This window comes from Typopeltis vanoorti, chromosome 14, assembly GCF_054136105.1.
Source record: "Typopeltis vanoorti isolate ZY-2024b chromosome 14, IOZ_Tvanoo_1.0, whole genome shotgun sequence".
Lineage (NCBI taxonomy): Eukaryota > Metazoa > Arthropoda > Arachnida > Uropygi > Thelyphonidae > Typopeltis > Typopeltis vanoorti.
Genome location: NC_143562.1, coordinates 28874397 through 28899871, shown reverse-complemented (window position 1 = coordinate 28899871; position 25475 = coordinate 28874397). Strand labels below are relative to the sequence as shown.

Below are 25475 nucleotides of genomic sequence, written 5' to 3'. Positions count from 1 at the left end.
ACAAATTTTGAAGAGATTGAAACAGAAAACTTGCCTTATACTGAATGACAAACATGGTTTCAGGTTTTTTTGTGGATTAGTCATTTGTATGAGTAAAGGCTGCACTTTTTGGCATATGTTTCTCATGGGTCTTCCAATTTCTGGTTTTTTGCCAAGGCACTTATGAATGTTGCCTGATATTTAAGGGTGGTAAGAAAAGCAAAAGCGGATTACGAAAGAAAATTGGCCATGAAGGCTAAAGTGAATCCCAAACAGTTTTTTCAATATGTTGCAAGTAAAAGGAAAAATGTTCATGGCAGATTGATTTTAAAAAATGCTGAGGGTAGGGAGGTAACCAAATCAGTCGATATAGTGGAATTACTGAGCAAGCACTTTGCAAGAGTATATCATCCAGGTGGTGACATTGCAGGAATGGAATTGTGATGAATGAACTAGTCTATTACAGAACCTCAATGTCAATACATCTGTGCGATTGGATGGTATACCAGTTCATGTCGTACGTGAAGCGGCTAAAGAATTGTCAGTGCCCTTGACCATTTTGTTTAATTTGAGCCTCAGGTCTGAGTCAGTCCCAAGGGGGTGGAAAGAGGGGAAAATAGTTCTGCTGCATAAAGGTGGTTCCAAGGCTGTTGTTGAAAATTACCGGCCAATCAGCATAACAGGAATCATTATCAAGGTCTTGGAGAAAATAGTCAAGAGGAAAATACGATTGGATAGATGAAAATAGGATACTGTATCGGGGACAGCATGGTTTTGTGAAGGGTACATCATGCCTCATCTTGCTCACGTATTATAACACAGTGACGGCTGAACTGGATAAGGGTAATGAGTTTACAGTGATTCTACTGGACCTTGCTAAGGCCTTTGACAGGATACCACATGGAATTTTAATCAGTAAATTGCAGCATATGGGAATGGATATAGGGTTGGTGAGATGGATAGGAGTGTGGTTGACGGAGAGATATCAGAGAGTGGTTTATTCAGAAGTAGAGTCCACAAGACGCCTGTGACTAGTGATGTGCCACAAGGATCTGTTCTTGGACCACTGCTGTTTAATTTGTTCATTAATGATATAGGAAAGGATCTGACAGGAACAGTTCATTTGTTTGTGGATGATGCAAAGTTGGGTAGAGCAATCGTGAGTGCACAGGATGTCAAAATTTTGCAAGATGATTTGGATAGATTGGAGGTCTGGGCTAAGGAGAATGGATGTCAATTTAATGTGGCAAAATGTAAGGTTATACATTTTGGGGTGAAAAGATTAGCAGCAGTTTACTACATTGGTGGAACTGTACTCCAGGAAATTGATGAGGCACGAGATTTAGGAGTGTTGGTGGATAAGGAATTGAAATTTAGGGGACACATTGCAAAAGTGGCCAAATCAGCTCATCAAATCACTTGGTTGCTGAAGAATACATTGGCAACCAGACACAAGCAGGTTATTGTTCCTCTGTATCGAGCCTTGATAAGCCCCCATCTCGACTACTGTGCCCAGATTTGGTCACCTAGGTTTCTTCTTGATGGGGAGGAGGTTGAGAGGATCCAGAGGTGAGTGACCAAGATGATAGCAGGTCTGTGGAATGAACCTTATGCGAACAGGTTGAGGATTTGTGGGCTGCAAAAATTGGTTGATAGGCGGAGATGGGGAGATATGATTGAGACATTCAAATTACTGAAGGGTTTCTATAAAATTAATTCAGAAGATATTTTTGACAGGGCTGGTTGTGGGAGGACTAGGGGACATCCATGGAAACTGGGCAAAAGTGTGGTTAGTAAAGGTGTTAGAGCTGGGTTCTTTACTTTTAGAGTAGTGAATGAGTGGAATGGGCTGCCAGAGTCTGTGGTGGATGCTGTGACAGTGAATAAGTTTAAGGCGAGGTATGATAGATACTGTATGAATTTCGAATAGTTGTGATGAATATGATTTGGGGCCTCCCTCAATGAGTCTAATGACTCCCTGGAGTTGCCCATAATAATAATAATATTTATGTTCCCCTAAATCCAGTTACAAATATTTCTCTCTCTCTCTCTCTCTCTATCTATCTATCTTTTTCTTGGATACCTCAAGTTTTTTATCCTATGAAGAGTAAACTCAAATGGGCATATGATAAGCCACGATAACAGAGATTGCAGTGGACCTGCAATAAGTGGCCCATAGGATACTAGCTGCATGCAGTCTGTGTAATTGGAGTAGCCTCATCTAGGTTGATAAGGTAGAACCTGGATTTGGGGGACTGAGAAATATCAGAAACTAGATCTGCAGACTGAAATATTTGGAACTGGATTTAAGGAACATAAATATCAGCAACATTGGAAAGTGCCTTTGCAGAAAACTAGAAATTGGAAGATCCAGACTGAGAAACATACACCAAAGAATGCAGTCTCTATAGATATAAATGACAAATGCACACACATGCAAAAAAATTAGTTTTGGATTTGTTGATTTCTTTTTTTAATGCAAAGCATTCAACAAATTTCACTTTGGAGAATTTATTCAATGCTGCACTATTTCATGAACTAACTTTGATTTAAGCTAAGCATAGTGTTCACATTTTCAAATATTATCTCATAGTCATCATCAGTTGCAGTAAGGACTAATGGTCAAACAAACATACCAGATACATTAAACAACTAACCAAATACATCTATTTAAAACAAAAACACTTAACAGAACTTTGATATAGACTTAAAAGGAATAGCACAGGGAATAAATATGAATAAGTGGGGGTACTCAGAATACGATTGATATATAACATGAATAATGAGGTTGCATATACATCTTTCACTTAGATTTCTCGCAGCATCTTCAGGATGTTTTAACTAAAAAAATAATGAGATAAGTTCTGAGAATTCAAAACAAAACAATTATTATTGATAAAATGATAGTACAGTTTAAACACATGATATGTCTAGCATACTTGCTGGCCATTGTTACGTATACTTTTAGATGAATACTAGCTTAGAAGAGATCTGATATGCTATGTGAATGGATGAGACACTCCAAATGTCATGCAAAATGAGGCATCATTTTTGTTTAGAATCTGGTGAGGTTACATGTTCACATATCATCTCACTAGATGCTTTGAAAATCTGAGATAGAAGACTATCATTAAGTTAAGGTATCCGAGTCAATGATACATGTATCAGAGTTTCATGAAGGTGCAGGACATAATGCCTAATTTGTCCTCGCATCTGTGGGCAATATCACTGAAATGCTCACTAACACATTTCAAACCTTCTACTGTTCTGACATAAGTCTTACTGCAGAAACAGGTGATCTTGTAGATGTCAAGATATTTTTGTAAAGAAATATAAAAGCGATATATCTGGAACCTCCACCAGTGTAGGGAAAGACATAAGTGTTAATTAACATCTGATGTTTGTGATAGAGTGTGCATGGTTTTTTTTTTTTGAATAAATAACAATTTTTAAAGAATTTCTGTGAATAGCCATTTTCATCTTTTAGAATATTATTATTATTGTAGGCCACCTCCAAAGAGTCTGAAGATTCATCGTGGGAGACCCAAACTATCCATACAATCTCTCACACCTCTCCTTGAACCTATTAACATACAAAGTACTAAAACTGACTCTAGCAACCTATTCCATTAATTCACCCTTCAAGCAAAAAATCTAGTCCTCATGACACTATTAACCAAACTTTTACTCAACTGTCACCGATGACCTTGTTCTGCCCCCCTATAGCCAAGCGCAAAAACATTTCCCCTGCATCGATCCTATAAAACTTTTTAATTAACTTAAATATTTCTATCATATTCCCCACTCTATTTTTTGCCTATCAGCCCACTTTTGCAATCCACACATCCCCAATCTATCCACATAGGGAATGAAACATTCCACAGACCACTAACCATCTTGGTCACGTTGCCTGTGAATCCTCTCCATCACTTTCCTTATCCCCAAGTCACCCTGGAGACTTGGGGATTACTTAGTACAGTAATCTAGAAGTATCAAAGCTTTATAAAAATTAATACAACTTCCTTATCTCTACTTGTTAGCATGCTCTTCAATAGCCAAGTAATGTTATGCATTACCTTAGCAACCTTAGCAGCATGTCCTCTAAACTTCAGCTCTCTGTTCACCACCATCCCTAGCTTCATCTATTTCCTGGAGTACAGTTCCATCAATGTGGTACACAGCTTGTAATCTGTTAACCAAAAATGCATATCTTTAAATTTCTCCACATAAAACTGATACTCATTATCTTTTGCCCATACCGATAGCCTATTTAAATCATCCTGTAAGCTCTCCACAACGCCTTGATTTACTATTACTCTAGTTAATTTTGCATCATCAGAAAACAACTGAATATTTCCTTTTGGGTTATCTCCATTATCATTTATGTACAAATTAAGCAGTAGTGCTCCTAGCATTGAACCTTGCAGCACACCAGTAGCCACCTTTCATCTGGATTCTGCTTCTCTGTAATACCACTTTCTGATATTTCTCGAGCAGCTACCCTTTTATCCACATAACCAGTGCAATATCCATCCCTATTTGTTCTAATTTGCATGGGGAATGAATAAATTCATCTTCTGACTAAAAACAGAGTTCCACGTAAAGTTCTATTTTTTAACATTGTCATATTTCTAATCTTTTTTTATAATGGAGCTAGCTATCATGAAGATATCTGCTAGTGTGAGTTTTCTTCTCATAGACATCCAATACAGGATGCTGTCTACTTTACTGATTAAAATTTCTAACAAGATGAGTTTATTGTCCATCTCTGTTTTAATAGTCAACTTTATTTTTGGATAGAAACTGCTCATAAAACATACAAAATTGTTAAGATCATCTAGGTTGTGTTTCCAAATAATAATCAGCCTGTTATAATAAAACTTTTCCTACATAAGTTTGCAATAAATGATAGTAATGGAGAACTCATAACCAGACTATATTTTTGGATTTATTTTTTGCCATTCAATTTGCTAGCTCTAAAAATATCTATATTTGCTTGAAAAGTGTCGTAGCATCTGGTGAAACAGCTCTTGCAACAAAGAAATGGCTTCCTGTGAAGCATTTAAAAATAATCAGTATTCCATCAGAATAATCAGAAAAATAATATTACATTTTTCTACAAAATCTGAGGAATGTTTAATAAGAATCAGAATGTTAGATGTGGTTTCTTAAAAATCCTCAATATTTCAAAAGAGGATAATTAGTAGAGAAAGCTCATGCCATATATCCTTGGGTAAAGTAGTGTACCACCAATATAAATTTTTGTCAAACCATATTATTATTATCCTAAAACACCATGGAGTTATATATAGGAGGTACCTTTTGTCATACACACAGCTCATCATACCATGCCTAAAACACATTCAAATTCTCTACAAACACAACACTCTCAGGCACATTCCAATCATTCACAAATCTACATGCAAAAATCCTGCTTCTCACTCCCTTGTTCATACCCTCCTTATGCAGCTTCCAGGGATGACCTCTTGTTCTCCCCCAATCTCCCATCATTTTATGAAAAACCTATTCATCGTTAATCCTATAACAACCCCTTGCTTACTTGTACATCTCTATCATATCAAACCAGCTTCCCCTATTCACTGGACTTTGCAAATTGCATATTCTCAACCTTTCTTCATATTCAACATTCTAGAGATCAGAAACTATTTTGGTCAATTGCCTCTAGACTTTCTCCAATATCTCTTCATCCTTTTGAAAACCAGGTGACCAAATCTGTGCACAGTAGTCCATATATGGCCTAATCAGAGCCTTATACAATGGAACCAGAATCTCCTTACTTCTACAAGTCATTGTCCTGTGCATCATTAGCAGAATTTGTTGTGCTGTTCTCACAATTTTGGCGATGTGCCCTCTAAATTTTAGATCCTTATTTTTCTACATCACATCTTTATTTTCCAAATTTTAAAACCTTACATATCACAACATTGAACTGCAATCTCCACTCCTGTACCCATTCACTCAATTTATTCAAGCCTTCTTGTAAGGCCACAACATCTACTCTATTCATAGTTCATCCCAAGAGTGAATATAATTTAAGAATAAGAGGGAGAGTGGTTAAATTTAAGTTGCTTCTTCAAATCTTCAGAAAAATTTAACATTTATGTGAGATAAGATGATTTGTCTTGTTATGAGATGACTGAGTAGGATCATTGTTTGCATCTGAGTAGGTAAAGGAATCTAATAAAAGTAGAAATTTTGGCTTCATAGTCCATGTTGTTTACAATAAGTGATGCAGCCCTCTTATCTGCATTTAGATTAATTTTGTTTTTATCATATTGCAATATCTGTAGCACCTCAGTTTGTCTTACTATTCTCTTATTCCAGGATAATGTGGATTCATCAAAAATTCAGAAAGCTGGCATATTATGATTTGCTAAAGAATGGATAGCATAACATCTCCTACTAACCTTGTATTGAAATATTGAATTAAACTTTTAAAAAGACAAATCTAGCATCCTGATGCTTAACAAATAATCTTCAGATTTTATTGAAAAAGATATATGAAAGCTGCCATAATATTTTAGCTCTTGGATATAATAGAGTTATTTACAAATGTATGATTATTTCTGCATGCCAAGATTGTGTGCATCATTGGAATTATTATCATTATTATTATATGTACATCTCCATTGAGTCTGAAGACTCATCATGGAAGACCCAAACTATCCACAAAGCATTTGTCATACCTCTTCTTCAACCCATTAACACATAAAGCACTCACAACTGTCTCTGGCAATCCAATCCATTCACTCAATACTCTTCAAACAGAAAATCTAGTCCTCACACTCCTACTAACTACATTCTTACTCAACTTCCAAGGATGATCTCTTGTTCTATCCCTTGTAGTGAAGTGCTGAAACATTTCCCCTGCATTAATCCTTTAAAACTCTTTAAGCAACTTAAATGTTTCTATCATATACCCTCTTCTTTACCTATCATCCAGCTTCTGCAATGCAGAACCACAATCTATCTGCATAGGACACATTCTATAAACTGCTCACCGTCTTGGTTACTTGCCTCTCAATCCTCTCTGCCATTTCTTCATCCTCAAGAAAAACATGACCAGACCTGAACACAGTAATCCAAATGAGGATGTATCAAGTCCTTATAAAAAGGAATAACTTTTTTGTCTCTACTTTTTAGTGTGTTCTTAAATAGCCAAGTAATCTTATGAACTACCTTGGCAACATTAGCAATATGTCCCCTAATCTTCAACTCTATCTACTACCATCTCCAAATCCCTAGTTTCGTCTTTTTTCTGGAGTACAATTACATCAATGTGGTACACAGCTTGAATCTATTTAGCCCAAAATTCATAACCTTGCATTTCTCTACATTAAACTGACACCCATTACCTTTTGCCCATATTTGATAGCCTATTTAAATCATCCTGCAAGCCCTCCACGTCACTTTGATTAACTATTACTCCCCAATTTTACATCATCAGCAAACACTGAATACTTCCCTTCAAATTGCTTCCTAGGTCATTTATGTACAAAGTAAACAGTAATGACCCTGGCACAGAACATTGTGGCACACCACTAATCACCTGGATTCTGCTTGGCCATATACTCCACTCTTTGATATTTATTAATCATTTGGTATCTATGCAAATTAGAACCCATTTGTTCTAATTTGCATAACACAGTTCCATGTGGTATTCTGTCAGATGCCTTTGCAAAATACAGCAGAATCATCATGTGGCCATTCCCTTTATCCAACTCAGTTGCCACTCTTTTATAGAAAGTTTGCAAATTATTAAGCCATGACCAATCATTCACAAAGCCATGTTATCCCTTATAGAGTATCATATTCTTTATACACCCATTCCTGAATTTTCTTTTTGATCTCTTTTTATCACCACTCTTGATATACTGATTGATCTATAATTTGCTACTGTAGTCCTAGAGCCTCCTTTATGCAAAGGAATTAGCATATCCGTTCTCCAGCCAAAGGGCTGTAGGTTCGAATCCCACTGTAGGCATGGAGTATAGTAGTGGTGGTGGTCGGCGATAGATGGCATTGGTATAGTTGTAGTCAGATGGTGGATTGAGTGGTGGAGACAGAGTTGTAGAGCAGGTGCCCTCCCTCAGTGAGTCTTTGGACTACCTGGATGTGTCAAATAATAATAATAATAATTTTGTCCTCTTTCCACTCCCTTGGTACTCTGCAGAACTGATACTTAAATTAAAGAGCCTGGTCAGAGGTTGCAATTTCCCTTGCTCCTCATAAAATGTGAGCTGATCTTAATCTCCTCATAATCCCATGACTGAGATTCTGCAATATCCTAAGAACCCCCAATTCATCCACCTCTGTTCTCACACCAGTCCATCTTTCATATGTCACAGCAGTAACTTACTTAGATAATATACCCTTTGCAAAGTGGTCACTCAGTACCTCAACTATTTTGTCTGCTTCTGTCACCTCACTGCTATCAGCATTCCTTAAGGTTATCCTTCATAATCATTCTTCCTTTTACTTGCCACATAGCAAAAGAACTCTTTGGTATTTCCTCTGACCTGCTCAGCTAGTTTCTTCTCATAATCTCATTTATTTTTTTCTTCCTCTCTCCACAACAGTTTATTTTTTGCAGCTCATGCTTAATGATATTACTCATTCATCTAACTCCTACCCGATTAATCCTCTTTACCTTAGGTATACAATTTAATATTGCTTCCTCTAGATTAGCGCTTCCCAAACTGTGGGCCGCAGCCCCTTGGGGGCCGTAAGTTTTGTTGAGGGGGGGGGCTTGAAATAATGAAAACAAATTTAAAATGTTTTAAGACTAAGTAGATTTTTTTAATCTTAAAAGAAACGTATTTAATTTTTAGAAATTGTTAATTCTTGACCACAAAGATTAATGAAAATTAACTATTATTTAGATATTGGTCAAGTGTAGGTGAATAACTAATTTAATTACCAACTAGTTTCACCAGCTTGTACTGTCGGCTTCATCAGGGTACAATCATGATTGAAATAGAATTGTCAGTTAACGTTTAGCTTGTAATTTTTGTTTCATTGCTTTCCTGATTGTACCTTGATGAAGCCAACAGCAAGCTGGCGAAACTAGTTGGTAATGAAATTAGTTATTCACCTACACTTGACCAATATCTAAATAGTATTTAATTTTTATTATTTATTATTTCTTTTTTGTTATTTTTTATATTTTAATGGAAAAAATCACACATTGGTGTTGGTTCACAAATTTTGCTTCCTGCATATTAGGACGCTTAACCCCTTAATGTACCAATTAAAAATCAGAAAGCGGTCGTTTTTCTGCCAGTTTTTTGGGCGAAGGTGATTTGCTGGATCAAATTCATCATTATTTTTTAAATAATGATGAATTTGTGCAAACGCAAAACGAAATAGCCGATACATGCCGTTGGCAGCTTTTCGCGGCTGAAGGGAATAGGCACAAGATTGTCTAGCGTCTATATTCGGTTGTATTTATATGTGAAACTAAAATTAAAAATCAATTTTGGTGCAATAAACAAAAGATGTGTCACAGATGTCTTTGTATGTTAAGGGGTTAATGAATATTAGTAAATATATGCTTATTCATATAAGTTTCATTTAAAAAGGTATTGATAAGAAGCACAAAAAGCTTACAAATGCAAAATCTTGAAAAATTGTATTGAATATTGCCGGCCTGGTTGGCCGAGTGGTTAGCGTATCTGCTCTCCAGTCAAAAGGCTGTGGGTTCGAATCCTGCCGTGGGCATGGATGTTTGTGATTGTCTGTGAAAATAATAGTGGTGATGGTGGAGAGTAGATGGCGTTGGTGTAGATGAGGCGGTTTGTGGATGAGGTTGAGTGGTGGAGACGGAGAGCTGTAAAGTAGGTGCCCTCCCTCAATGAGTCTTAGGACTCCCTAGAGGTGTCAAATAATAATAATAATAATAATAATATAAATACAATAAATATTATAATATTATATGTATGTACTACGATGTTTTTTTCAATGGGGGGGTCATGAAATATTTTAATTTTTCCAAAGGGGGCCTTTACATCCATAAGTTTGGGAAGCACTGCTTTAGATGATCCGTAGCCATCTCCCATGTACTACCAACATCCTGCCCTTGCAGTGTTTTATGCCATGGCTCAGATTCAAGCTTTCTCCTAAGCTTGTAATAATCATCTTCCTTGTATTTCCACACATACCTCTTCTTTACAGAATATTTCTCATGATTTACAACATCCCAAGTCAAGACTTCATGAGAGTATGAGAGTATTCGATCCTGTAACCAGATCGAATACTCTCATACTCTGAGTCCCCTCCACCACATGCTGCCTCAAGTAATTATTTCTCATTTGGTGTATAAATTCTGTATAAAGTCAATCCAAACAGGGGTTACTGGTACAAAGAACAGGCAAGGAAAGTAAGGACAGCAGAAGTGCAGTATGAGCAGAAATGAGTTAATCAAGCCGAGAAAAATCCTAGAAAGTTCTTTCAACATGTTGCAAATAGAAGAAAGCTTGATTATGAGAGGAAGTGGTTAGCAGATGAAAATGGCAGATTGGTAGGTACTGCATAAGATATTATTATTTTATTATTATTGTACAGGCACTTCCATGGAGTCTGAAGACTCACTGCAGGAACCCAACTATCCACACAGTCTATCATACCTCTCCTTGAACCCATTAACAAAGCACTCACAACTGACTCTGGCAACCCATTCCACTCATTCATAACTCTCCAAGCAAAAAATCTACTCCTCACACCCCTACATACCATACCTTTATTAAATTCCAGGGATGACCTCTTGTTCTAGCCCATCTAGCCAAGTGCTGAAGCATTTTCCCTGCATCAATCCTATAAAACCCTTTAAGCAACTTAAATGTTTCTGTCATATCCCTTATTTTTCCTCTTATCAACCAACTTCTGCAATTTACACACACACACACACACACTCTCAATCTATCCTCATAGGGAACATTCCACAGATCACTCATCATCTTGGTTGCTAGCCTCTGAATCTTCTCCACTGCTTCCTCATCCCCAAGAAACCCAGGAGACTAGACCTTAGCACAGTAATCCAGATGTGGATGTATCAAGGCCTTATAAAGAGGAATAACAACTTCCTTATCTCTACTTATTAGCCAAGTAATCTGATAGGCTTCCTTATCTCTACTTCAATAGCCAAGTAATCTTATGGGCTACCTTAGCAATATATCCTTTAAACTTTAACTCTCTGTCTACCACCCCCTCTGAATCTCTAGCTTCATCTATTTTCTGGAGTACAGTTTCATGAATGGTACACAACTTGTAATTTATTTATCCCAAAATGCATAAGTTTACATTTCTCCACCATATAGTTGAAGTATTCAGTGAGCAGCTTATCAGGCTATGGCATCCTTATGATTGCAACATTGCTAAGAGATTGAGTGTGGAGGGTGTATAGTGAAGGAGGAAGTGATAGTGAGTAAGCAGGAGATATATGTTGAATCATGTAAACTTGATGATAACAAGGCAGTAGGATTGAAACATATCGCTGCATGTCTTGAAGGAATGCTCCAGGGAGAGTTAACAATATCCTGGCAGTCTGTTTAACAGGAATCTTGCAACTGGGTAACTTCTAAAGGAGTAAAAAGAAAGTGAAATTTTTCCACTTCACAGAGGGGGAATATAAGACGGAGGCTACAAATTATAGGTTTATCTATATGCCTGGAGTTGTGGTTAAGTTGTTGGTGAGTGCTAGGATTCAGAATTATGTTGATAATAGCAATATTCCCTATATATGGCTTATCATACTCATCATGGGTTTGTTAAGCTGAGGTCATGTTTTGGCAATCTGCTTATGTACTACAACAATGTGATAAATTCAGTGGATAATGGAGATGCATATATACAGAAGTATACTTGGAGTTTTTGCTACTTCATGCTACTGAATGGCAATTCTATTCAGGTCTTGTTTGATATTATCAATTAATCTTATCATTCAACATAATCTTGTTGACCAACTGAATATCCTGCATTCTGACAACATGCCCATACCAGCATAGCCTTTTCTTACATAAGTTAGTGCTGAGAAGTGGTGGCTGATCACTCCTCTGACATATCATTATTCATGAAGTCAAACCATCTTATCCCAAAATGCTCCTTAAACACCATTGATCAAAAGCATCGTCTCCACTTATCGCTTTTATGTATACAATGTCCATGTCTCAGCTCCATAAATGCAAAACAGAGATAACCAGACTATTGTAGATTTTTAAGTTTTGTTTTTATTGATATTCTGCTGTCTTTCCAAAGTTTCCATAATATTTGGAAATAATTTTCAATAATTTGTTTGCAGATTATGCAAAGTTGGGAAGAACTATGAGGAGTAGAGCAGATGTTGCAGCCTTATTCACTCAGATGACTTCAATAGACTGAGTGAATAGGCATCAGAGTGGGGATGCCAGCTCATAGTTGCAAAATTGTAAGGTTTTTAAAATTTGGAAAACAAAAATGGGATGTAGATGGAAATTGGAAGTGAAGGGAATAAGAGATCTTGGATTGATGGTGGATAAGAATCTAAAATTTAGAGGATACATTGCCAAAATTATGAGGACAACACAATGAATTCTGCCAATGCTGCAGAGGACACCGACTTGTAGATGTAAGGAGATTCTGGTTCTATTGTATAAGGCTCTGATTAGGCCAGATATGGACTACTGTGCATGGATTTGTTTGCTGGTTTTCAAAAGGATGAAAAGATGGTGGAGAGGATCCAGAGGAGATTATCCAAAATAGTTTCTGATCTCTAGAATGTTAAATATGAACAAAGGTTGAACGTTGCAGTTTGCAGAGGTAGATAGGTAGAAGAGGGGTGATGTGATAAAGATGTACAAGTTGGTATGGGGTTGTTATAGGATTAACATTGAAGAAGTTTTTCATAAAATGGTGGGAGATGGGGTAAAGCAAGAATTCATTCCTGGAAGTTGTATGAGGGTGTGAGCAGGGGAATGAGAAGCAGGTTTTTTGGAGAGGTGTGAATGATTGGAATGCATTGCCTGGAAGCATTGTGTCTGCAGAGAATTTGATTGTGCTTAAGACATGGTATGATGAGCTGTGGTATGAGAAAAGGGACCTCCTAGATGAATCTGTGACTATATTATTATTATTATTATAATTCTGCCTCCAAAACTTAAAACACAGCTTCATGAAAGACGCAAAACCTATCTAACAACTAGCAAATGACTTTAACCAATACTTTGCAGACTCCATCCAAGAACTCCACAGAAATATTCCACCAATCACAAAACGTGATCCTCCACTTGGACCACAATCAAAACAGACATTATGGTTCCCAACCATAAAAGAATCAGAACTTCTCTCTGTAATACATCAAATCAAACCAAACAAAGACCCAGGAATTGATGGTATAAGACCTAAGGATATCAAGCAACATGCAACTAGCTTAGGCCCTATCCTACTAAAATTAATAAAAAAAAAATATTTAAAACAGGACAGATAACAAGTATGCTAAAGACTGCCATAATCACACCCATATACAAACATGGAAAAAGAAATTTAATCAGCAATTACAGACCCATAGCAACATTACCAATTATCAATCAAATTATGGAGCGCATCGTACTGAAGAAACTCACAGCATATACACAGACCTATCATATTATCCCCAAAACACAATATGGTTAAAAAACGTTTAATTTTGTTGACAAAAAGCTCTGGAAAGACTTTTAATGGGATTATATTGATCAAGTGCATATAATAAACAACTATGTAATACCAACTAGTATCACCAACTAAGGCTGTTGGCATCTTCAGGGTACATAACTGATGTAAGGCACTAAAAAGTAAAAAACTGTTACAAACTATAATCAACCGATTCCAATTATATTAAACAATGAACAGAGTGCATACAATACATGCATAAAGCGGGCATGATATCACTTGTTGTTATTTAGGATCATTCTATAGTTAGCACTATAATTCAGTTCTGGCGACTTGAAGGATCTGATAAGGGTCTTCTAGATCACGGGCAAGATTAGTCCTTGGTTCCTGTTAAGGTTTAGTATACAGCGGGCAACTCAAAAATTCGGGAGCGGAAGTCCTCCTCCATGTAAGGAATTGTGCTTCTATCCCACTCTATGGTATGGTTCGTTCTTGAGAAATGAAAAGCTAACCCCAATTTTTCTTTTCTGTTATTATTGACGTCACCTATGTGTTATTACTTTTTATTGTTATTAATTGTTTTCAATTGTTATTAATTGAAAAATTGTTATTATTACTACTATAACAAGCCAAAAGGCTATTTTACCGGCGACATAAGTTAATATATATAATAACAATATATAAGTACACCATTTTAGCAATTCGTTAGTAGAGGTATATGTAAGTTCGGTTCACTTAAAACCTTGACATTTCAGGTCTACCTACTCACTGATGAGACCTCAAAAAAGGGTTGAAACTGGTCTGGGTAGTGACCTCTTCTCATAATGTAAAACAGTAATACATCTCCTAGGAGCTGCATTTTACATTATGAGAGAATATTAAGGACAGTGACAGAGTTGGCTCCACCTTTGCTGCGAGTTGCCCCAGTGTTATACTTCCCATGTGATTACTTACACTTGGGCTCGCTGATAGTTTTTTTGGCATGAAACTCTAGAATTTGATGGATTTCGATCCGAGCTTCGTACCCAGCTGTACAATAATAGGGGATTTACCATCTCCCTTAAACTTAACTTATGTCGCCGGTAAAATAGCCTTTTGGCTTGTTATATTATTATTATTATTATTATTACCCCAAGACCTCATGGAGTCAAAGACTCATCTGCGAAGTCCTTTTATCACACACAGCTCATCATACCATGCCTTGAACACATTCAAACTCCTTGCAGACACCACACTCTCAGGCAAGGCATTCCAATTATTTACAACTCTGCACAAAAAAAAACTTAAAACTTGCCTCTCACTCCTCTACTCACACCTTCTTTATACAGTTTCCAGGGATGACCTCTGGTTCTCCCCCGATCTCACACTATTTTCTGTAGAACTTCTCCAGCATTGATCCTATAACAACCCCTTACCAACTTGTAGGTCTCTATCATATCCCTCACTCCCTCCTGTCCACCAGACTCTGCAAATTACATCTTCTCAATCTTTCCTCATACTCGACATTCCAGAGGTCAGAAACTACCCTAGTCAGTCACCTTTGGACCCTTTCCAACATCTCTTCATCCTTCTGAAAACCAGGTGACCAAATCTGGGCACAATAATCCATGTGTGGCCTAATCAAAGTCTTATACAATGGAACAAGAATCTCCCTACTTCTACATGCCAGTGTCCTCTGCATCATTCCCAGAAGCAATTAAGCAATTAATATTAAGCATTATTTTTATTTACTGTTCTGTTTGTCATTGTCATAAAAATAATAACAACATATGCATATTCATTGACCAATGTGTGTGTGTGTGTGTGTGTGTGTGTGTGTGTGTGTGTGTGTGTGTGTGTGTGTGTGTGTGTGTGTGTGTGTGTGTGTATTTTTTTTTCCAAATCCAGGAATTTGTCAATCAGCTGTTATGAGTGGTCTTAATTCACAACCTTTTGTTGCTGTTCTACGTTATGTAAATAGTTCAGATATTCATCATCCCAATAGACTGCATATTCATATAGAGATTGCACATCAGGTAAATTGCTTTGAATTTAAAAAGATTTTAGTAATATCAGAAACTTATTAGATCAAGGTTACAAACAAGGTTTGCATTTGAAGTATCTTCATGACTAGTCCACTTGTATATAGAAACTGCTAACTTCACATTAATTGCCTGAGTATCCCATAATAGAAAGGATCACTATACAGACCAGTTTGACCTTTATTGATGTTTCATCTGTAGAAACTATAGGAAGAGAATGTAGTAATTTCTTGTGTAATAATTTACTTTGTGACTAAGCAAAATAATTTCTATCTTTGATTCAGAGTATTTTAATAATATTTATAACTTTTTATAGTAATTCAACATATGGTATTTTAATAATTTTTATATAACTTTTATTGTATTACAACAAAAAAATACTAAATTATAAAAAAGATCTTTATTGTCTAGCTTATATTTTGCTGGATTTCAAATTGCCATCCTCAGAGTGCAACCATTTGTTACATCTACATGTGACAATGAGCCTGGCAGTGAGTAAGTGAACCAGTTCAAAGTGTAACAAACAAAAGCTCTAAAGTCCTAATTTGGTCCTCTGACTACTAGAAGTTATTATAGTTGTTGTGCTCAAGTTGATTTTAAGATGACTGCCTCCCAAATTTTTGTAGATTAATACAGCATACTTGATAAGGTTAGGAGAATGCTTCATAGCTACTGCTGAGTCTAAGAATAGTCTCTCTGACCTGTATCAACTTCTATATAGCACACTAGTTTTCTTCCATCTAATCTTATGTGATGGGGTGTACAAAGCATGGTCTGCCAGTTCTGACTTCTCATAATGATGATGGCGAATGTATTTCTTGTGTTTTCTGGAATAATGGATGTTAATGGATCTACCTATCTGTCCATAGTAGCCTGGCCTGGTTTTCCCATTCAGTCATTTCTGACAGTAAGTGACTTTGTAGGCATTGCCCACAAAGTATTCGTAAGATTTTTACAGGGTAGTTCACCATTGCTTTCCCCAACCCTTCAATTTTATCCGGGCTCGGGATCGGAATATGGATGGGACATATTCATGCCTGTAATCCATGTGTTTTTCACGGGGCAGGTTTGCCTGTTCTGGGGGATGAAAAACCCGAGTTTCCAGGTGAAAAAATCCCCTACTTCTGTACGAGACTGGCTAACTCACCTTTAGTTGAAAGAGACCAGATAAAGATTCCTCACTTCATGGACGGAAATTGAACCCAGGTCTTTCCAACCAAAGGGCTTTGTCTATACCGACTGAGCTATGGAGGCTCTGTCCATAGTAGGCCAAGTTATAATTGCAGGGCACTTCATACATTTCAGGATGTGCTAGATGATGGAATTTGATATTTGTGGGAAGATTATATTTCATTAGTACTTTGGCTGTCTTCATAGATGTATCCAGGATATATGGAACAGGAACAGTGGGGTGTTTTGCTCTTGTGTGTTTTGGAGAGGTGGAGAAGTAGGGGGGATGTAGTATTTTTTGTATTTTGTAGGAGCTATAGCCATTGATCAAAAAAAGTGTGGCAAAGATAGTTAAGTTTTGTGGCAAGGGTAAGATAGTGAATGATATGGTGATAACATTATTTTACTACTTGTTTATGGAAAAAAAATTTTTTTTTCAAAAAAAACAAGACGATATCTCAATTAAAGTCAAAAGTAGTCTAAATGATAACCCTTGTCATAACTAATGTGAAGTCTATGACCCCTATATACAAGTTGCCTAATCATGAAGATACTTCATGCACAAACTTTGTTTGTTTATGCTGTATGCTGAGTAAAAGATTAAAACAAGAATATAATTAATTATATAGTATAATTTACAATGTAATAATATGTTAATCACAGAGCAAAATCTATATTTTTATAATATAAATTGTTAAGTAACTTTCATTTAATTGTCAAACTGTGTATATTTGTCATTCGTAATTTATTGCACATGAATGTAATTAATGTAGCTATACTCAACATTCCATATCATTAAGCTAAAAGCACAATAAAGAAATAAAACCCGACAAGTTTCGTAAGTCATTGGACTTACATCTTCCGGGGTAAAAGGTAACTTAAAGTTTAAAAAAACTTGTCAAGTTTTATTTCTTTGTTGTGCTTTTAGCTTAATAAAAAAATGTGCTCCAATGGTAATTGGAGCACATTTTTTTTTTACCGGAATATGCCTTATGAAATTTTAAACCACAGAAACCTCCACTTACAATTCCATATCATGTCATTCAAATAATTTCATGTTGTTTCGGATGACAGATCACTCACTGCCCAGTGAAATACCACCACTTTGTTTAATGGATGCCTGAAGTGGCTTGCAGCCATGTTTGTCACTAGAGCAAGGGTTTTGGTTTCTTCCACACACACACACACCCCTCTCTTCCCACATGTAGCATGAGTGACCCCATCAAACCCTTCCCCACTTTAGGATACAGCAGCAAAATAGTTCCATAGATCAGCTGCTAGTTAGCGCACATGACTGATGGACATGACTGGTTAGTAATGAATCCAGAGGCTTCTCAATCAGCTAGTACCAAATCCTTCCTGCTGCTTACTTTGCCAGTTCATGAATGGAGTGCAACTAAGTATGGTGGTTGCAAGGGGAAATTGTTGAGGCCACATGTGGACAGGAGACTGAGTTCCCTCTGGGTGGGCAGCACATTTGCAAGTCTGTCACCTCTCATTGCATATCCCTATTCCATTTATCTCTTCCCTTCCACATAATGTGAAATACAACTCAAAGAAACAGTTTTACTGTTGAGGACTTTACATCTCAAACTGGCTTTCCCTCCCCAGTTTCACCAACCAAACGCATCGTTGCCAAAGTATTTGACATTAGCAATGAGTTATCACAGATTGTCAGTCTCCCTACCAGAATCCATGACAACCCCCTACAATCTGCCAATACACTTGATTTTTTTAACAAGTTCCTCTTCCAAATATACTGTGAATGTTATCCACTGTATATTTGGAAAAATATACTATGGTTGTGATCTGTTGTGGATGTCACTTCTCCAAGTGGAGAAGTGATATCCACAACAGATCACAACCTCATAAATGTCTCCTTTGCCATGGAGCAACCTTCAACCAACAGTTCCCAATCTCATGGCCTTTGTCCACCTTACCAAAGGATGCTAAATGGAATTATCTGTATGGCTTTTATTCCTCCTTCCCATGGTACATACAGCTACTGCTTCAATTCTCTCTCTCGATCCAAATACCTGCTCAGCCTGAATAACAGAAACCATCCTCACAGGAATAAAGGCCTTCATCCCTCATTCCACTAAAAATCCTTGGCCACCGTCTGTTCTTGAAAAGTGTGCCAACTCAGTACAAAAAAAAAAAAAAAAAAAAAAAAACTCAGCATACCATGAGTGGCTCAAGACCAAAATTCCAGCTGCTCACTTTGCCTACATCACTCTTCTCTTCCAGTTCGTACATTGATCACCAGGACAAAGCCTTTCCCACCTTACCAAGACCTTCTCACTCCATGTCATCCATAGTCTTCTGGCAAAGAAAAAATCCAAACAATCCTTAATAACTTGAAAATAAACAAGACATCTGGTCCTGATGAGATCTCTCCTATTGTATTAAAAACTTCTACCCAGAACTAAGGCCTATCTTGTCTCATTCTTCAGTCTATCTTATTCAGCTGGCATCTACTCTATAGCATATAAACAGGCCCATATCCAATCCATTTGAGAGAAAAGGGATGAAAATCAGCCAACAAACTAACCTTAAAAGAAAGTGTAACCTTAAAAGAAAGAAACTACCTTTTAATTGCTCTCATTTCTGTTCTCTCTAAAACTGTGCAGAAGATTAACAGCCAACTTCTGCAGCACCTGGAGACCTATAAACTAATCGGTAACCAGCAAATAAATTCTACCACTCACGTTCCACAGCTAATCTTTTAGCCTTCACCCCATTCTGCCTTCCAAAGAATACCACCTTCAGCTGTTAAAAAACTTTGAACAGATTCCTTCTTTCTTCTTACCCCTCTTGTCCATACATGGTACTGATTTGCTATAGGTCTTGCAACCTTTTTTTTGTGTGCATCATATATATGTGTGTGTCATCATCATTATTAGCCATTGTTGATCCACTGCTGGATGAAGGCCTTTTCAAGATTACTCCAAAACTGTCTATCCATGGCTCTCCTTTCCCCATGTCACTCCTGCAAATCTGATGATATCATCAATCCACTGTGATTTAGGTCAGCATCTTGGTCATTTTTCCTCTTGTAGAATCCAATCCAGTACTTCTTTTGTCCATCTTTGGTGTTGTCTTCAAGCAATATTCCTAGCCCATTGCCACTTCAGATGTTTCACTCTTTGATTTCTTATCCACGTATTCCTTTTTTTGGTCCAGTGTTGTAATACCAATATTCCATACTTCTTTCCATACTAAATTGTGCTGTTCTGAATTTTTGAATTTCCTTTACATTTAGTGTCTGTGTTTCAAAGACATATGTCAATATAGGAAAATTGAGAAAGATTCTAAGCTTCTCACGTCAGCAACAGATATCAAACCCAAGACACTCCTTTCCCAGGCATATGGTTGAGAGGATCATAGCCACTCTGCTAACTGCACAGGTGTGTGTGTGTGTGTATATACACACACACACACTGCTTGGAAAGAAGTCAACAGACACCATAGTGCGAGGCAGCCATGGCATCCACCTTAATTAGATGTAGTACCTCCTTTCACTGTGATGACAGCAACAATCCGACAGGTACTTTCCACAAGTATATGATAACAATCAATGGAAATTTTGAACCATTCTTTCTGTAGGCATGTGATGAAGTCCTGAACTGTTGCGTGGCGACACCAGTCCAGGTGACTCCAGTTCATTCCACAGTTTAGCCACAGGTCAGAGGCTATACTAGGAAAAACAGGACCATACCATCACATCGTCACCTCCAAATTTCATAGTTGGGATTACACACTCTGGTAAGAGACAGTCACCACAACTACACGCATCCATCTGCTCAGCAGAGGGTGTGGTGTGATTTGTCGCTCCATAAGCATGGAAATTCATGTTGTGAGCCTCAGTTCTGAACATTTTTGTGCAGATTTGTGTTCCGGCCAATGCTAAAACTCTACATTCAGAATTTCAGCTACCAGATGGTGGTTTTTACATGTTATCCTTTACAGCATCCTATGGTCATGTTTGGCGAGTGTGGTGGGTCATCCACTGCAGCTAGCACTTGCAGAACTCCCTGCACTTGCATCTCAGTATGGTATCACTGATTGTTGACCTAGGATGGCCCAATTTGTCAATAATTTGCTGAACAGATACTGCAGCTTGGCATCCTATCACAATGCCTTTTTGAAACTCTGTCACTTCTCACAGCCATTTCATCTGGACACAGTTGCATTGACTTGAGAGCATCATATTCCTCCAATTTATACCAGCTACAAACAAGCGATTCGTTACATGCCATGATGCACCTAGCCCATGTCCTTTGATTTCTTTCCAAGCAGTATATGGATGATGGTATTTTTAAATGAATCAGCGTTTGATGACTTATTCCCCCTTAACTGATTGGAAGCTTTTTCTGCTTTGATATCAGTATAATTTTAGCACATGTTTACATCTAAAAATTCAATTTGCCATTGAATTATTAATATAGTAATTTATTATTATTATCATCATCATCAGACCTTCATGGAGTTAAGAGACTCATCGTTGGAGGTTCCACTCTCTCTCTCTCTCTCTCTCACACACACACAGCTCATAATCCCTTGACTTAAATACATTCACTGTCTGTGCACTAACCACACTTTCAGGCAATGCATTCCAATCACTCTCTACTTGCAATGCAAAAAATCTCTTCTCCTCCCCTTTACTCATACCCTCCTTATACAGCTTTCAGGGATGACCTCTTGTTCTACCCCTGTCTCCTGCCATTCTAGAAAAAATCTTATCCACATTATTCTGGTAATTATCCCTTATCAACTTATGTCTCGATCATGTTCCTCCTTCTGTCCACTCTGCAATTTACATTCTCTCAATCTGTCCTCATTGGAAAGAACCTTTCCAACAATTCATAATCCTTTTGAAAACCATATGTGGTTTTCAAAAGTAATCCATATGTGGTCTGATATGGCCCAATTTGTCAATAATTTGTGACAGCCTTGTACAATGGAATCATAACATCCTTATGTCTACATGTCAGTGTTCTCAGCATCATTGCTATAATCTGCTGTGCTGGCCTTACAATTTTAGCAAAAGGATTCTGAAATGTCTGGTCCCTGTCCACTATTGCTTCCAAATCTTTCATCTTTAACCTCCTCTAAGATATCCCCACTAATGTTATACTCTGTATCCCAAATTTTAAAACTTGAGGATGTGAATAGACTGGGTGAATGGCAAAGGTGTGTGAATATTGGTTCTATGTAGAAAAGTGTAGTTTTAAAATTTGGGATGCAGAGTATAACATTGGTGGGGATATCTTAGAGGAGGTGAAGGAGATGAAAGATCTGGGAGTGATGGTGAGATAGGGACCCGAAATTTCAAGAACATTTAACTAAAATTGTGAGGACAGCAGAGTGGATTATGGTAATGATGCAGAGAAAAGAAGAGGATGTTATGATTCTCTTGTGATCCATTCTACTGCTCATAGCTCTCTCCCCAACTATGCATCATCTGCAAACAACTGTATATCACCATTCAGACCCTTTCCATTGTCATTTATATACAAATTAAACAACAACAGATCTCTGGGGCACACCCCACCCTTAGGTGCACAGGGCACACCCTTAGTGACTTTCCTCTACTGGTATATCACTTCCTCCATATGCAACCACTGATGCATATTAGACAGCCTATCTCCAAACCAATGCACTAATCTACCAGTGAATCCATCTATTCCAATTTAATTGCCAGCTTGCATTTGGCAATCTATTGAAGGCCTTTGCAAAATCTAAATATACTACTGTGTATGTATCCCTCTTGTCACATTGTTATAATAAGTAAGCAAATTTCTAAAATACGATCTTCCTTTAGCAAACCCTTTAGCAGAAGAGAATTCTGCTACTGTCAACCCAGTTCTGAATCCTGGTCCTCACTAATTCCCAAGTCCCAAATTTTGATTGGCTCATAATTTGAAGTCCTATTCTTATCACTCCCTTTATAAAGTGGAACAATTTTGTCTCTCTTTCCACTCCCTTCGAACTTGAGCCAATTTAAGATGCATGTTGAAAAGATAGGCTAAAGCTATTGTCACATGTCTGGAACACTCCCTTAACACATGCAGTGATATACCTTCAAGTCCTGTGGCCTTACTATCAAGTTTATTCCCTTCCTCATGTAACACTTGCTCACTCATTGGTTCTTCATTAGTGATTCTTCCCCCTCACCCCCCCATCCCACTGATACATTATGTTACATTCACAAGGATGGAATACTTAAATGAAATGCTCATTTAACACCTCTACTATATCCTTCTCAGTTGATATCATTCCATAATTATCACTAACCAACATCATCCTCCCATAATCATTCTTCTTTCTGTTAACCACATATTGAAAAAACTCCATAGGATTTCTTTTAGCCTTGTTTGCTAACTGCAGCTCATACTGCACTTTTGCTATTCTTATCAGGCAAGTCACCTTCCTTGCCTATTCTTGTACTCTTCATGAAACTGATTATTACCACTCATCTTATTCTGCCTCCATAATGCCTTTTTCTTCCAAATTGCATGCCTTCACCTCTGCCATCATCCAGTTTACACCTACCTTATTTGATCTCCTTACATTTGGAATACACTCTGTCATTGACTCCACCAGACAGTTTCTGAGTAGGGACCAAGCAGTATCAATTTCCTTCACATCCAATTCGTCATTCCATGATATCGCTGAACGCTGTCTCCTGAGTTTCTTATAATCACCTGCCTTATAGGTCCACATATAACCTTTTCTCACAAAAGTACTGATGTGGCTGGCCATCACCCAAGTAATCACTTTCACATACTGAAGGAAGATTTGACACTTCATTTAGAATAATATCCTGTAATGATATAATCAAATCCAAGACTCTTAATCCTCATGTATCATCTGTTATGTACTGCCTAAGATAATTGTCCCTCAAAAATTCAAGAAGACCATTCTCTGTGGTTCCAGACACTGTCTCTTTATTCCAGTCTATATCACCATAATTGAAATCCTGTGTAATGATCACTCTTTTCTTATTAGCCAGACCAATTTGCTTATACATATCCTTCTCGCTGCCTTTCATATTTATCATGTCTATAGCAACTCCCTACTAAACATCTCATCCTACCATATCCACATCACACCACAGTGCTTCAAAACTGCTGTCCCTATTTGCTCCTTGCCTCTCCACCTTAGATGGGCACAAACTCTTTGTCATCATCTACAGCAATCCTCCTCCCTTTCTGATTTGTCTATCTTCACTCAAAACTGCATATCCCTGCCTCCATACAAATTAGTGTATTTGCAGAAATATGATACTTTCAAAAAACATGGAGCCTCCGTAGTTCAGTCAGTATAGACGAAGCCCTTTGGTTGGAAAGACCTGGGCTTGATTCCTGTCAATGACGTGAGAAACCTTTATCTGGTCTCTTTTGACAAAGGTGAGTTAGCCGGTCTCATACGGAGGTAGGTTTTTCGTCCCCCCAGAACAGGCAAAACCGGCCCCATGAAAACACATGAATTACAGTCATGAATACGTCCTAGCCATATGCCGATCCTGAGCCCGGATACAGTTGGGAGTTAGGGAAAGCAGTGGTGAACTACCCTGTAAAAATCTCACCAGGAATACTTTATGGGCAATGTCTACGAAGTCGTCTACGGTCGGAAATGAGTGAAAGGAAAAATCAGTCAGTCAGAAAACATGCTTTATTAATCACCTGAAAATATTACTGTATTATTATTATTATTATTGGCATTAATTTTTTTTTCAATCATTTTCATTATCATTACTATCAAAAATTTAACTGTCCCAAGCTCAAGTTAAATTTTTGATAGTAATTCACACCAAATTCTCTGAATTCAGAATGAAATGCTATTATGAATTTTTTTTCTTCCTTTTTAATAATTTAGCATATTAAATATGTTTTATAAATTAAAGCACTCCGCTGGATATGAAATTAAAACTATTAAACCATTTGGTTGCATTATTAAGCCAAGTACAGTTATCTACAATTGACAAATGATGTGTTCATCATGCTATACCTCTGCATATTTATGATATTCCAAAAGTGCACAAAGCAGATAATCACTTATATCTGATAGTGGATTGTAATGGATCTACATTACAATCTGATAGTGACTGATAGTGGATCTACAATTGACAAATGATGTGTTCATCATGCTATACCTCTGCATATTTATGATATTCCAAAAGTGCACAAAGCAGATAATCACTTATATCTGATAGTGGATTGTAATGGTCTCCCTTCTACTGCCTTGCTAAGTTTCTTTGTATTCACCTTTACAACCTTACTGTCCACTGTAAATGTTGCATTAAAAAGGCTACAATTTCAGGGATAAAATTAACGATCTCTATTTGCTTCACATTGAAATAATGATCTCCTTTGATGTGGTTTCCTTATTATGACATAATTCAAGAAACTCTTCATTTCTTGCAAGATTTTCTGGAAGATATTGTAACTTATTTAAGTTTACAATTAATACAGGCTATTTTACTTGGAAAGATAATTTATACAAACAAATTGAAGGAACTGCTATGGACAGGCCTATCTCTTCAGCATTAGCAAATTATTTTATATTACACCTGGAGAGCTAACTTTTTGGTACTGCCATGTTGGAGATTTAATGGAATGTTTACAGTACTAAGAAAGGATTAAAAACTAATTTTATGGC

At 37.1% G+C, this 25475-nt stretch overlaps 1 protein-coding gene across 3 annotated transcripts in view; it reads left to right on the top strand.

Moving 5' to 3' along the window:
- Positions 1-25475, top strand: part of LOC150099333 (extracellular matrix organizing protein FRAS1-like) — a 1385483-nt gene that overhangs the window by 1215888 nt on the left and 144120 nt on the right. For 2 of the 3 annotated variants that reach the window (XM_090403569.1, XM_090403568.1), the window contains one exon: positions 15508-15635. The exons of the other annotated variant lie outside the window; for it this stretch is intronic. In XM_090403569.1, the coding sequence (XP_090259695.1) occupies positions 15508-15635 (128 nt within the window). The remainder of the gene's footprint in view (positions 1-15507; positions 15636-25475) is intronic. 3 annotated transcript variants of the gene reach the window in all.